The sequence below is a fragment of the Bombus impatiens genome, unplaced genomic scaffold (assembly GCF_000188095.3).
Source record: "Bombus impatiens unplaced genomic scaffold, BIMP_2.2 scf_0248, whole genome shotgun sequence".
In the NCBI taxonomy this organism is placed as follows: domain Eukaryota; kingdom Metazoa; phylum Arthropoda; class Insecta; order Hymenoptera; family Apidae; genus Bombus; species Bombus impatiens.
Genome location: NT_176667.1, coordinates 2,002,468 through 2,016,167, shown reverse-complemented (window position 1 = coordinate 2,016,167; position 13,700 = coordinate 2,002,468). Strand labels below are relative to the sequence as shown.

Below are 13,700 nucleotides of genomic sequence, written 5' to 3'. Positions count from 1 at the left end.
ATAAGTATGGAGATTATTGGAGATTAGCTGTAGGGTAGATTAATTCAGTGGCTTTCAGGAATAATTGAAAGTTTATTTATACATGTAGTATAGAATGAATTCAAATTTTATTTATGATTACAGTATAAACCTAATTATTAAAATACTTTTTATTATCCAACAATATAAAACTTCACAGATGGATTTTATAGATTATTCTTTGAAATATTTATCCATTAGAAAACGAACGCGTCGTACTAATTTACATACATACATACATAAGTAGACAGGGTCCTTAAAAACTAATTCAATTCGAAGTTTGCTGATAATGTAATTTATAACTTCTTTATAATTTATTTTTTTCAGCTCATAAATGAAGATCATTTTGCAGAGTTTCATCGTTCACTTATTAAATCGCTGTATTATTAATCGAAATCTAATAAAAATGAATCTAATACGTTTCTTTATTTAGTAAAAGATTTTTCATACAATCGAAGAAACTCGCTTGCTGAAGCTACAAAAATTCACATCTCTCTCTGAGCCGAGTAGTTTATAGTTAAAACAATTTTTCCATCTTCGAGTACTCTGAAAAATTAATATACGACTCTCGATGTTTCGTCTGGCAGCAACCCTTTTCAACCATAAAATTTCAGATCGATATGCCGATAACGCGAGTCGGTTGAACGAATCCCCGTGGAGCAAGTTTTCGTCCAAACAGTGAACGTTAACCCCCGAAAAATATGCACCCTGACCGAATCGTACGGCAACGGTGTGCACGCGTACAAGGGGGATGAACGGTGCGCACCCTCGACTCTCGAGGGATACATGAAGGGACTGTATCGTGAGATACAAAACGTAGTACAAGTGGAACGAAATCCTCTTTAACGTGGAGGATTACACAAGAGAACATTCGCCGATGTAAGAGAGAAAGCCGTGGCAATTGCGACGATTCACCCGCAAATTGGTTTATCGTGTTCCCGCTGAGGCGATCGAATGGAAGCAAAATGTCTGCCGTTCGTGGAAAATCGGCCTGTAAAATGACCTTCGAAACGATCAATCATTCGTGAACACAGTAATCGATGATAACTCGTAGACAACCGGATTAACCAATAAAGATACACAATCTTAGGTTGATTCGAAATAAACAAGGGTTACAAGCTCGTTTGATAGAAAACTAGTTTAAGACACTTGAGAATATATCATTATATCATTGCATGAAATACTCGAGAATATGTTAATGGTTGTCGCAGATGCGAAGTCATGTTGGAATTCAGACAGCGATCCGAGGTGACTGTTAAATTATTTCGTAACGAAAAGATATACTACGCTAGTAGCGGCTTCTTACGTGAATGTAGGGTGCAATTTGCAGAGTTTTACAACTGATCGGTTTGATAAGTTTATACATTCAATACTACATACATAAATTAATTCAACTGAATTACGGTTATTGAAACTAGCCACTATACGATTAACCGTACGATTTATACCAAACAAAAAAAAATATATCCACTGTCATCTATATCAGTGGAAAATCATTGCAATAATGCGACCAAAAACAGCATCAAACAATAAATAGGCCACTGAAAATAAGCGAACAAATTTCTTAAAAAATTGTATTTTTATAAAAACAAAAATTATAGCGCCTTAAATTTCGATTCTAAATATCATCGATATATTCTTCCCCTGTCTCGAAATGCATTTATTTCTAATATAATAATTCAATTTAAACTTACTAACTCTATGAAACGTACAAAGGTTCGGCCAGCTATACCACTTCACCCTATACCATAAAAACGATACTAAAGCAAACACGAACAGCAGAGAAACACGTTCTCCCCCTGTCATCGTATAATCGTATCTTGTGCAGGTCAGTCGGTAGACCCCCTCTAAGCTGATCCTTTGCTGTATTTTCGAAAATACGATCGTTCCCCATAAATACAGCAAGAAAAACGACGTAACATCGGGGCTCGTGCGGTGGAGCAAGTATGGGATAGAAGAAACGGATGGCGCGCAGCGAAGGGACGTCCGCGACCAAATATGGCGCGCGTGCCAGCTTTGACGAGGCTACCTTTCAAGCCGATCCTTTGCGTATCCCTTCGTCCTTTTTGTCATCCTGTTCGTCGCTGTCTATATTTATAGTTACGAGCGCGCGAACGAATCTCGTCAGGTGGTCGAAACCCGACTGGTTTGTATTTACGTTCCGTTTAACTGCATAATGTATGCGCATCAACGAAGCGCGCGCTGCTCCATTTTAATCCCCTGGCCAGCCTAACAGGGGGGGTCAGTTCACCCCTTTGGGTGCAAGGGTTTCGTGCGTGTATCAAGAGGAGAGGAAGAGCCAAAAGGGGCCCGCATACGATCAATAACATTCATAATAATATTGTCTTCTATGAAGCTCGAAAGAATCTCGTCAGAAAGAATTATATGGTTTTACACTAATTTTCACATAAATTTCCAACATTATCACGTTACTATTTGATTTACATATTTCGAAGAAGTTTAAGCTGCTAAAAATCTATAGAACGAATATTGTATGCAAAAATATATAAAATATCCAAAGTAGAATGCTTATTATGTTATCTAATGTCATAAAACTTGTATAGTAACAATTGGCCAGATATCTAATGCATGTTCATGAAAATTTAAATTTGCGTCACATCCCCGCCTAGAAATTAACAATACTATTGGCCATGCACAAGCCCCTGAAGGCAGCAGCTGGTGGGTGTGGAAATTCGTGCGGACTAGTCTCTGTGAAAATGAAACGAGGACGACCTTCGACTGTTGGACACCGTCGAAATGAACCATGACGCACGGCTCTTACGCTCTTGTTGCCGGAACACTACCAGTTATACCCGCGTGTACGCAACCAAATTAATGAATTCACTTTCTCCCTTCCTTCCCTCAACCGCTGGAACGAGTTTGTTATACTCGTTCGAGCTAAGTTGACGGTGCAACGATTAACTTGTCGCTTGGCCACTCGAGGACTCGCGGTTATTGGCCCGCTTGCTGTGTTTTTCCTGTTAACGAGTTGCCAGTTCGACTCGTGTTTCACTGGTTGTTTCGCGAATTTTTATGCTTCAACAAATTCAAGAGTACGTGGAAGTTTAGTTGGGCCGATTTGTCGCTACTTTTCTCCGACTTTGGAATTCTTCGAAAGGTACAGAAGTGGAAGTTGCAAAGTTTGTTTCCCTATCGGTTGGTTTGTACGTAAGTTTAATGCCGTAGCTCGATAAAGTGCCGAGTTTTAATGTAAAATTTAATTATTTTTGTATGCATTAGCATTAAGTATATAATGACATTAATTGTCTATTATCTTGTTGTTATATGCACGAAAATGAGAAAATTGAACATGCATGAATTAATTTATGGGCGCAGTAGGTTTATCGTTGATGGCAGGTTAATGCTATGCCATTATTTACCTATCATAAATTCATTTTGATAAATCCACTACTTAATTCTGTGCTTTCAGGCATCGGAATTTAACGTGGTTAAAATGATTACTTGAAACGATTACTCGCTTAAATAATTCATTACCTTTGCGTAAAATTATATTTTACATTTTTATTGACCCTTTGTAAATAAATTGGATCAGTTTTGTTACTCTCTTTTCACTAAAGTAAGCTTTTTTCTATTGAAAATGAGAATTTGAAGGAGAGAAATTTAAGGGTGAAATTTCAGTTTGTCAACGATCCAGTTTATCCAGAGAGGATTAAAAATAAATTCAGAACTCATAAGTACCTAAATAAACTCGTTTAACGCGTTCGCTCGTGGTCGAATTTTCATAAAAAATCATATTTCGTTATTTATATGATTTATTTCTATATTATAAAATCGCACGTAAATTATTCTAGAGACATTTTTCACAGATATTCGAAAATAAATGTCATAAAAGTAGGCGTCGGATCCACGGCGTACACAACGAAAGTGTTAAAAAACCCAAAGTGTGTTAAATTATTAATGTATATTCGCGTAGAAGAAAAAGATGCTCGCGAAATGCAATTTTCCCAACCAAAGTTATTCAAACTTTTACGCGAATGTTCCCTTGCCCGGTGATGGCGCGAGATTAATTTTATGCAAGCTCTAACCACTGAAATTGCATAAAAATTCAAGGAGAATCGAAGCGCGGCTAGGCATTATCAGAGGAAACTGGGGCAACGAAATTATCATATTTCGCGCAAAAAAGCCGGTTCCGTGCATGGAACAGGGTCCGTTCGCCGCCGGAAATAGACCTGGGGTGCGTTCGAAATCGCCAACGGCGGGGAGACTTAATTGTCCAGGTGTACCTATGTAATGTCTGACTACGTGCTAACTTTGCACGGAAGCGAATTGCAAAATTCTAATTCGCGTCTCGTTTCGTAGAACCGGCCGTGCGAGTTCCACGGTGAATTTCGATTCGCTTACCACGCTCCTTATCGGACAAAAGACAACCATTTTTTCGCGATGTTACATCCGCGCGCAAAGTGAACTCTTCAACCAGCAAATGAGGGAACTTAATTGCAACCACGTAAATTTCCGCGTCTTTGTCTCTTTTCACTCTCGCGGCCCGTGTTATTAATTCCGCGTTATTAAATAAAATATGGCAGCCACGGTACATAAGGAAATGTACCGTGTACATCCTCTGGTTCGCGATGAATAACCGTGCTACCTGGGTTGAAGAGCAACGATATTTGTTACGATTTAGATTATATCGCGTGATGACGTTGCGACGAATACGCTGTTCGTTGACCGATATTCCGGATTTGTCGCCGGAATTTTGCAAGTTGAAAATCAGGTGACGATGAGTTAAAAGAATGTAAGGGAACTTGAATTGTCCAATACTAGAGATGATGCGAGTAGAATATTTCTCGGGATTTAGAATCGTACATTGTTGTATAGCTGCATTTTTTTAGCCTGTCTATGTCAGTAAAATTCATTATGTAAATTATTTTCACTTTTTCGTTTCAGTATTTGAAATTTCGAGTTGAATCCATTATTTCATTATTTAACAAGTACATTTCGATTAACAGATAATTTGAAGTAGTATGCGATTGTTGAAGATAGTAGGAAATGTGAAAAATGAGATAAAACTCCGAGGACAACCCGACATGGAGCACCGACTTGTTAAATTTTACCTTCTTAAATTATCGAAGTCAATTTTATTACAGAATGTTAGTTTGTTATAAAATATTGTAGAATGTTTCTACAAATACTTTCTAATATTTACATAATAATGTAACGAAATGGAAAATCGTATCTTGTTTTAAGCTCTCAACAGGTTAAGTATCCAGATAAAGAAATATTTTTAATCGAGCTTCTTTTCTTAAAAAATTGTGACTCATTTTCCAGGGATGAAGTTCTTTTTACGTAGAGTCTATTATCGACAATGTTCATTAACTACGGTCGCCCATCGCGATCGATGAAATTACGACGAATTAAAACACATCGAGGAGACATTCGTGTGGACCGAACCGAAAACGACGCGTAATTCCATTTACATCAACGCGCGTCGCAAGATCGTCGGAATGACCGTGAGCCTTCGAAGCAATTGAACTGTCCACGCATAACCAACCGAGCAGATAAATCGAGCGCAATTACCATCCGCCGAATTGAATCGCGCGTCATAGCCGAATGGAAGTCAAATTTCTCTCTTATCGCTTCGAGCTAGCTCATTATTTGTCTTCGCTAACGAGATTGCCTCGTTCCTTTCTTTTCGCGAATCGTCCATCCACCAGAATGACAAAAAAAAAAAAAAAAAAAAAAAAAAAAAAAAAAGGAAAAAGAAAAAAGAAGAACAAGGAAGAGAAAAATTCCAGGTTTCAATGATTCAACGGCGCAAACAGCAAATACTTTTAATTACTGTCGGTTGCCAGGGGTCTTCCTAATTGCATCTCAGATCCTCGAGCATCCTTTCACGTCCGTGAGTGGGCAGGGAATAATTAAAAAGAATAACTATTCGTTATCGCGGAGAAAGCAGGTGGTCTGTGGTTAGATCGATCGCAATGTACACTGCCAGTCGCAAGCATTAGGACACTTGGCCCATTTTGCACAGTCGATCTACACTGGCTCGCGAAAGTATTTGAAGAAACCATGCAACTTACAATTACGTTTGTCCATTGAAAAATTGTGTAGTTAATTCTGTAGCCAATATAAGTAGCATTGTCTGTTAAATTTCAGTATAACGATCAAACTGTTCCATCGACTGAAAGTTTTGACAACGAAAGAGCATCTGTACGACGTGAAACATCTCTGATAAGAGACAGACATACGCCGATTGATTTCTAAGCCTACCATATGTGTCATGTAACGTATTAAATAAAATACCTATTACAATTTTCCAACAAATATAACAAATAGATAGTGCTCCGATACTCGTGACTGATAGTGTATGTGTATGTGAGTTTGAGATGGACAGAATACGGTCAGCATGCAAAAGTTCTTATCAAAGATTTCTCCTACGAATCTTCTCGTTTGACCAACGGAGATCAACGTGTTTGATCTGACATCCGATCGAGCATCTTTCTCGCGAGCTGATCTCGAAACGAGTCCAAGGTTTAGAAAGTGCGACGGGTCAGGTTTCGGTTTTTCTACTTTCCGTGAACCGGTCACTGTCTCGCTAGATCTACTCTCGCGTGAGATCGCTATCCTGCTTATTACTCGCGTACCGCGTAAAGATCATAGCCACCTACGCCGACAGGCTTAATGGAATTAAGATTAGACTCGTCGTGATGCTCGCGTGACATCGAATAATGATACTCGTTCCAGATTGCGAGCATCTCCTTCTGTTGATCTCCAGATTATTCTAAGTCGGTAAGTGGATGAGAGACACAATGAAATTCTTATACGACTAGTTCATTACTCGTACAATTAAAATACGTAAATAGTTCAGACCTTCGTTATATGGTAATTAAAATTTCCTTTGTCTTGGAATACGGGATCCTTGAAATATTTAACTATGTACGTGTATAATCCGGTAGATCACCGAATTGCAAAAATTTCATTTCTACGAGTACAGTATGGATTAATTTCTAATAGATACGCAATCAAAGCGATATTCATTGTTCCAATAAAAAATCGTATACGTTAGTAGCAAGGATTTCTTAGATATTTAGTTTTTATAAGAGAAAAACTATAGCATTGAATTGAGATGTCGACGTAAAGAATAAAAGGTCTGTATAAAACTTTACTAATTCCTAAACTTTGCTACCACGTCTCTCAATTTCGCTAAAAAATGTCTTAAGATATCGAAAGTTTCGAGCGATCCAAGTACAATAGCCAAGAATTGTATTTCTCCGAAATTGCTCGATCAGACTTGAGCAGAACACGAATTTCTGTTTTCTCGATCAACTCAACCGTATCTTAGGGAACAGTGGCTGCGAATAAATGGACAATCCGATAAATATCAGCAGAAGAGGGAGCTTTCTCGAACGACTGACTGGAAGAAGCAAACACGGAAGAAGCGAGCCAGAAGATGCAAATGGTAGTAATGAACTGTAGATTCGAAGAACATTATCGGAAAGGGAATAAAGTACCTGCGCAATTTCACGAAAGTATTCTAACACGTTCCTAAGATGGATATTCACGCTGTGTACTAATTTTTTACTAAATATATGTTTGCAATAAATGTCTCGTCATCTCTACGTACACGTTCAGATTGATTTCAAAACTGAACAATATAATCGCGACAGTCGTATTTTGTTACGGTGTTAATGAAATTTCTAAATGTTTTATACAACGTGTAGAGTATAATAGACGCAAAAGTTTTCAATGGTAATTGCTAAAATACTTCTGGGAGGCAGTATAAATCGACGGGGAAGACGGACAAGGTAGGAGATGAAAAAAAATTGCTGAAAGATGGGCGTGTGGATAGAATATGTTACAAGAAGGAAAGAGGCAGAGGAGGGAGGAAAACGATGGCAGCACGTGCCCTGGCTGCCGGTCGAAATCGGTTGGACGATTCCGGACAGGAAACGGGCCCGGCTTCACGGTCGATGGTCAGATCGTATCGATGAAAATTGCAATGGCCTCGCCGCGGCGAAACGTTCCAATTTCGCGAGAGAACAACGACACGCTGCATACACAACGACACTGCGACCCGACTCCAGGTACAGCCAATCGAAATACGTTCGACCATCCCGTCGTCGATCGTACACCCGGTTTTCGAATATGGCGATTGATACTCGTAATGCACATGGAACGAATCTAGTGCCGCTATAAACTCCCGATGGCAAAACCGCCCCATGCCTTGTAATTATAGCTCATACGCCCGTTGCGATTGCGAGCTTATTGTTACTGCATCGTGGTAAAAAGCAGACTTCCGCGCTTGAAAACGACGATGATAATAGGTATTGAAAGAGCGCAATTGGAAAAGTGTTCTCTGGTACTAGTCTCGAGTTGTTGCCATACTCGTTAATGGGAGCAGGGTGGAAGTTGGTGCAAGCTGGAATTGTGTAGAATAGGGAACATTTTCTTCTTTTTTTTAACGATGATCTTTTTTTTATGATATAAGTATCCGTGTCTGGGATTTCTATTTTACGTGTATTTAAGTGTACGTGTACTTTGCACGAGGAACATTTTTATGATAAGATCGACTAACGACTTCAATAAAATTTCAAAACGAAACATTTTCGAACCAAAGGTTCTGTTTAGAAGAGGAAAAGCTTATACAATGCCACAGAAAGTATTTGCGTACGCTATTTTATTTATTATAGTACACGAAGCATTTTCGTGTCATTTAGTAATATTCTCATACCACCAAAAAACGCTTTGTTGAAAAATACGTGTATGTGCAAATATTTTTTGTAGCAATTATAAAGTTAATCTAACGCGATTATAAATTTTATTATAGTAGATTTCTTCCTCTTCTCTATAATTTAGGCTTTAAACTTTTTTTTCCTTAGGTAGTAAACCTAATACGAGAAACAATTTTCACACGATTAATGTCGCTAGAAACTGCCTGTTGAGTACAAAGAGTTAACATATTCCAGATGGATAACAAGATATCTTGCTTTTTGTTATCTATTAGAAGGCACTTTAACGAGTTTTCAGTAACAAGTGATAAAAAGTCAGATTCATTACGTAAATTAATTTTTTTTAATAATAATTGAGAATGATAAAAAAGTTAACGATATTTTAAAAATATTTGCAGACAATTTCAATCAAAATATTTGTTGAAATTAATATCGAATAATTAATAATTTTTAACTGTATCAACAAACGATAAATTATTTAAGAAAATTTATCGGGGAAGGTAATAACTCTAATTATGTTTGCCAATAGAATATTTGAAATTTAATTCGTGTTATACGTTTTAGTATTTACGTATATATGTATGTGCGTACATATATACGTATGTTTTAACGGACGGAGTACACATTTGCTACTATTAAGATTACTGTACCAAAACAGAAAATTAATCGATTAAATTCTCCCGAGAGAAATTATATCCGAAATTTTTAACTTTAATTAAAATCGAAATATTCACGAAGTCATAGTTTCATTCTGCAAATTTCTTGGGTCTGTGTACCTATCTAAATAACTATTCTCATACCTACCGACTGCACGCGAATTAAAATATGAATATTTTAAAAACATACAGTCCTGCGTATGAATATACGCGAATTACATTTCTAATACTACCGTGTACACGGCTATTGAAACGTACGACTATTCATTTTACATGGATTCATTCAGAACACGGATTTTTAATTCTTCAACACACGTTACATCTATACGTATACACATATCGCTTTAATACGCTCTGAAACCCAGCGACTCTAATCTGGAATTCTCACCACATTTCCATAAAACGGAAAAATGCTAGAAAAATAAACGATAACATAAAGTGAAGAGAATAGAAAATGCGATGAGAAGGGTAAAGAAGGGTTAAGAAATAGAAAACTGTATTGACAGCTTGGTCACGAAACGAACGTTAATATTGACCGAGTCCATAGGAAACTTTTGAAACTTTTATCAACGAAGAAAAATTTGCATAGAGTAAGAAACTTCAGGAGGAAAGGAAGCTTGGAATACGTATCAGCGAGGAAGAATCTTATATTGGTACTTCAATATCGGTCTCATCCATTCAAATCCTTCTATTCACGTCCCGTACCAATAGCAATCCCATTTTCGTTATCTACACGTAAAAATGTATCGAATCGGATTCCTTTTAGCGCAGTGATCTGTTGAAATCCAGCTTTGAGAAAAAACTTCGAGACTTTAACGAAGTTTCGTCGTTAATAAAGTATCTTTATCTAAAAAAGGGGACCATCCAAAGAGGATATTAAGCGGAGTGTAATGCCTCGGAGGTGAGTCTAATTGTAAAGCACGCCTCTTTCCTCGGGAAACGTGGCTGCTTGAAAATTTCTCGGTGACCCGTATTCCTTTAATATCGCCATCTCTAGTCCGCTTCATACGCGGCCGATATTGGCTGGATGTGATGAAAACGTTTCGTCGGAAAAATTGCCCACACGTAAAGTGCTACCCAATCTCGTCGCGATCAACATCGACTTTATCCCCAGGTCGGATTCAATATCATGTAAATGGTAACGCAAAGGGTTACCCAGACCGAGTCAGGGTGTCGTTTCGAACGAAAACCAATCGGCCATGCAGAGTAACTAGCAGTTAAATCGGCGGACACTTGACTGCGAGTTTGCTGATAAAACTATCGAAAGCGAAACGCATACTTTTTTCGGTCATGTTCGCATCGATGCGTATTTTTGGAGCAATTGAACTTCAAAGCGTTATTTTTTTATGTGGATTGGTTCTACTTCTTTCGAAGCAATTTGTAACGTTTATTTGAATGAGTTTTTTTTAACGGTACATTTTTTTAAACATTTTTTCACGCGCTTGGTCTTTCTCGTTACAGTAAATTAAACGTTTATTTTCAGTGAATATTAATTAATCGAAGTGAAATTTAATCAGAGAATCGTACGTTGCTAAATTAAATTTGAGAAAATACCAAGTTTTTTGATATGAAATGTATGTATAAAAAATCTTTCTTTTCAATGACGATGACGCTTGATATGCGAAAAGATCATTAATCAATTGTAGACCCTTGACAGGATACAGCAGTGACATTTCCTGCGGCACACCTGTACCGTCCTCGATTGCGATTATTCAAGCTTGAATCCGTATCAAAGCATTACTAACACGTATGTTGAGAACAACAAAGAGACTAATGTATTTCTTTTGTCGTGTAATGGGTATAATACACATTATGCATTACAAAGAAGTAATATGCATGATACGTCTATCAACTTCTCGGACTTGAAAATAAATATTCGTTATCAAATTGCGTAGACAAATTACGTAAAGATTTAATTTCTCAATATATCACATATGGTTCTTAGATATATCAATTTCGTTAGATCTTATATTAAAATATTATCCTCTGATCCATTTAATTGTACAAAAGAATCTAAAATCGATATCTGTATTGTTTTCTAAGAGAACAAGTTATAACAATTTATTTGGTACACCCTGTGTATAAATAGACATAAATATAATATGATATGTATAATATATTACACGTACAATAGGTTAGTTAGCAATATCCAACCAGTTCCTATAAAAAGCCAATAACTATTTTAAATTAACTTCTATTTACACTTTCAACATTTCTACACGCGTTCGTTTTTTCTTGTATAAAATAAGCTTGCTCGCAATTTCAATCAACCATTTGATAAACAAAACGAAATAATCAACCGAAGCTTAAAACTTGCAACGAGTAAAATTATATCGTTGCAACGATCACAGTACAATTCATCGTCGCTATTAACAATTCGATGCTGAATTTAATTAAATATTTCGCTCTCGTTCTCCAGATCACTGATTACTTCGTTCTTAAAGTCGTGTTCTTGCTGAGTGCTTTCGTTCTGTTGCAACCAAATGCACTGAACTACGTTAGGTTCAGTCTGCGTGTTCGTCGAAACTGAACTAGACTGATTGTAATAACCCATGTCAGCGTTAAAAAGAATATCACTTATGGCGTGCTGAACTGCGCTTCGAGTACGAGCTGAATAGCGTTTCAATTTATTCGCCACGAACATTCCGTAGCTGTAACACTCGTCCTCGCTTGGTGTTTCCACTGCTTTAGACATCTTTTCTATTCGTTCGTTCTCTGATTGCAGTTTGTTTACTTTGATAGGTGGAGGAGAATGTTCGTCGCGATTAACGTTAACCTACAAATTATTCATCAAATCGTTCAATTTGTTGTTTATCTGTCGATAATTTCGAGATTTGATTCGATTTTGAAAGATTTCAGAAGACTTTTTTTTTTTTATAGAATTACGTTTTGAAATACTTACAAAAGATTTGTTGGAACGGAGAACATCTTTTTCGATAAGAAAAGTTAATGAATCATAAAGGAACCATGTGGATCCCGAAGGTCTGTCAGAATCTAGATAGAGAATTATAAAATAAACTATTACTAACAATGATTTCATTAATGATAACATCATCGAACAAACGGAAACCGGGTCACTATCTGTGTTAAGAACAAGTTCTTTCGGACTCGTTTACGTTTCTTTCACGTTGTTCTCGACAACGAATTTTCGCTGCTTGCCTTCGTGCACGTCTTCCATCGAAATCGATTCTGTCGAAATGCGCGCTTCTACGAAATTGTTGTAGCAGTAGAAACACATTCTCTATGTTGTTTTTCTTTGTAAAGGCGAGAACGGAAATTGGACAAAAAAGTCTTACAGATTCATAGAATAGAAGCATATTTCATCTCGTTTCATTCAAGATGTTCACGAACTAGAAATATTTTTAACCCATCGAGCGATTATGTCGTATATGTACCATTCAGAACCAGAGTCCATTCATAATGGAAATGACGGCTATAATGAAAACTATTGTGTCTCAATGTACATGTTTATGTCGAATATGTTGACTTATGAGACCTTCCTGTATTGAACCTTGAAATATCTAATCATACTAACATACTCTTTAAGAGTTATCTTCTGTGCAATAACAAGTTTAATCCTCGAGATGTTAAAGTATTGATATTGACAAAGAAGTATTATTATATAATTGTTTGTACGCTAATGCGAAGAAATCGTGCCACTGTGATGTACACATTCGGTGATAAACCACAACACCCGAGAGGTTAAAACAGAAGAGGGAGACCTAAATATTAGCCCAGGGCGTCTAGAAAATTGGTCAAGAAACAAATAGAACATGGACTTGAATCGCAAAGAACCCAATTTCCGTATCTACAGTCTCGAGAATGCCAATTCCTCCAATGATTAAATTCATCCAACATACCTCCCTCAGCCATCTCGCTAATCTTCCTTACTTTTACCCTCTCTCTCCTAAACGAGGAAAGAATGGTATCCATCTTTCTCTTGCATTCCAATGAAGACACCGGTTTTTTAATAATCAAGGAGAGTTCATCAGCGACTTCTTGCCAAGCATCGTGTCGTCTATTTTTTTGATGGTATTCAGAGTTCCCCGGGTTCCATAGAACCTCCTTGTTCTTGTATAAGTTCACCAGCGAGAGCCCCATATCTTTCGACCAATCCATAATTTCTCCTCAATGACGAACTTTCATTAATGAGTGATAGAAATCGACGAATAAGGATTGTAAGATGAACGATAGGAATATAGAAAGACGTGAACACAAAGAAATACACTAGAAATTCGTTCCTTCCTCTAACGTCGGTAGGAGTACACTGGTTGCGCGGCGCTGCCTGTTCGCTGTCGAGGCCGCTGTTCGCGTACACACAGGCGCAACGCGCCGCGCG

At 37.4% G+C, this 13,700-nt stretch overlaps 2 protein-coding genes across 2 annotated transcripts in view; both read right to left on the bottom strand.

The window, feature by feature from the left end:
- LOC105680592 overlaps window positions 1-13,700 on the bottom strand; it is a 297,589-nt gene that overhangs the window by 65,422 nt on the left and 218,467 nt on the right. The window lies entirely within an intron of this gene.
- Window positions 11,112-13,694, bottom strand: LOC105680594. The gene is made up of 3 exons (XM_012384246.3): window positions 13,222-13,694; window positions 12,264-12,355; window positions 11,112-12,137 (listed from the first exon to the last, which is right to left on the bottom strand). Exons 1-3 carry the CDS (start codon window positions 13,478-13,480, stop codon window positions 11,751-11,753), a joined length of 738 nt encoding a protein of 245 aa, XP_012239669.1. The 5' UTR covers window positions 13,481-13,694; the 3' UTR covers window positions 11,112-11,750.

Excerpts from the sequence above, each read along its gene's own strand:
- LOC105680594 (XM_012384246.3), bottom strand. The coding sequence starts at position 13,480 with ATGGATTGGTCGAAAGATATGGGGCTCTCGCTGGTGAACTTATACAAG. Across the intron at positions 12,356-13,221 it reads TAGCGAGATGGCTGAGGGAG|ATTCTGACAGACCTTCGGGA; the intron begins GTATGTTGGATG and ends TTCTCTATCTAG. Across the intron at positions 12,138-12,263 it reads TCCGTTCCAACAAATCTTTT|GTTAACGTTAATCGCGACGA; the intron begins GTAAGTATTTCA and ends AATAATTTGTAG.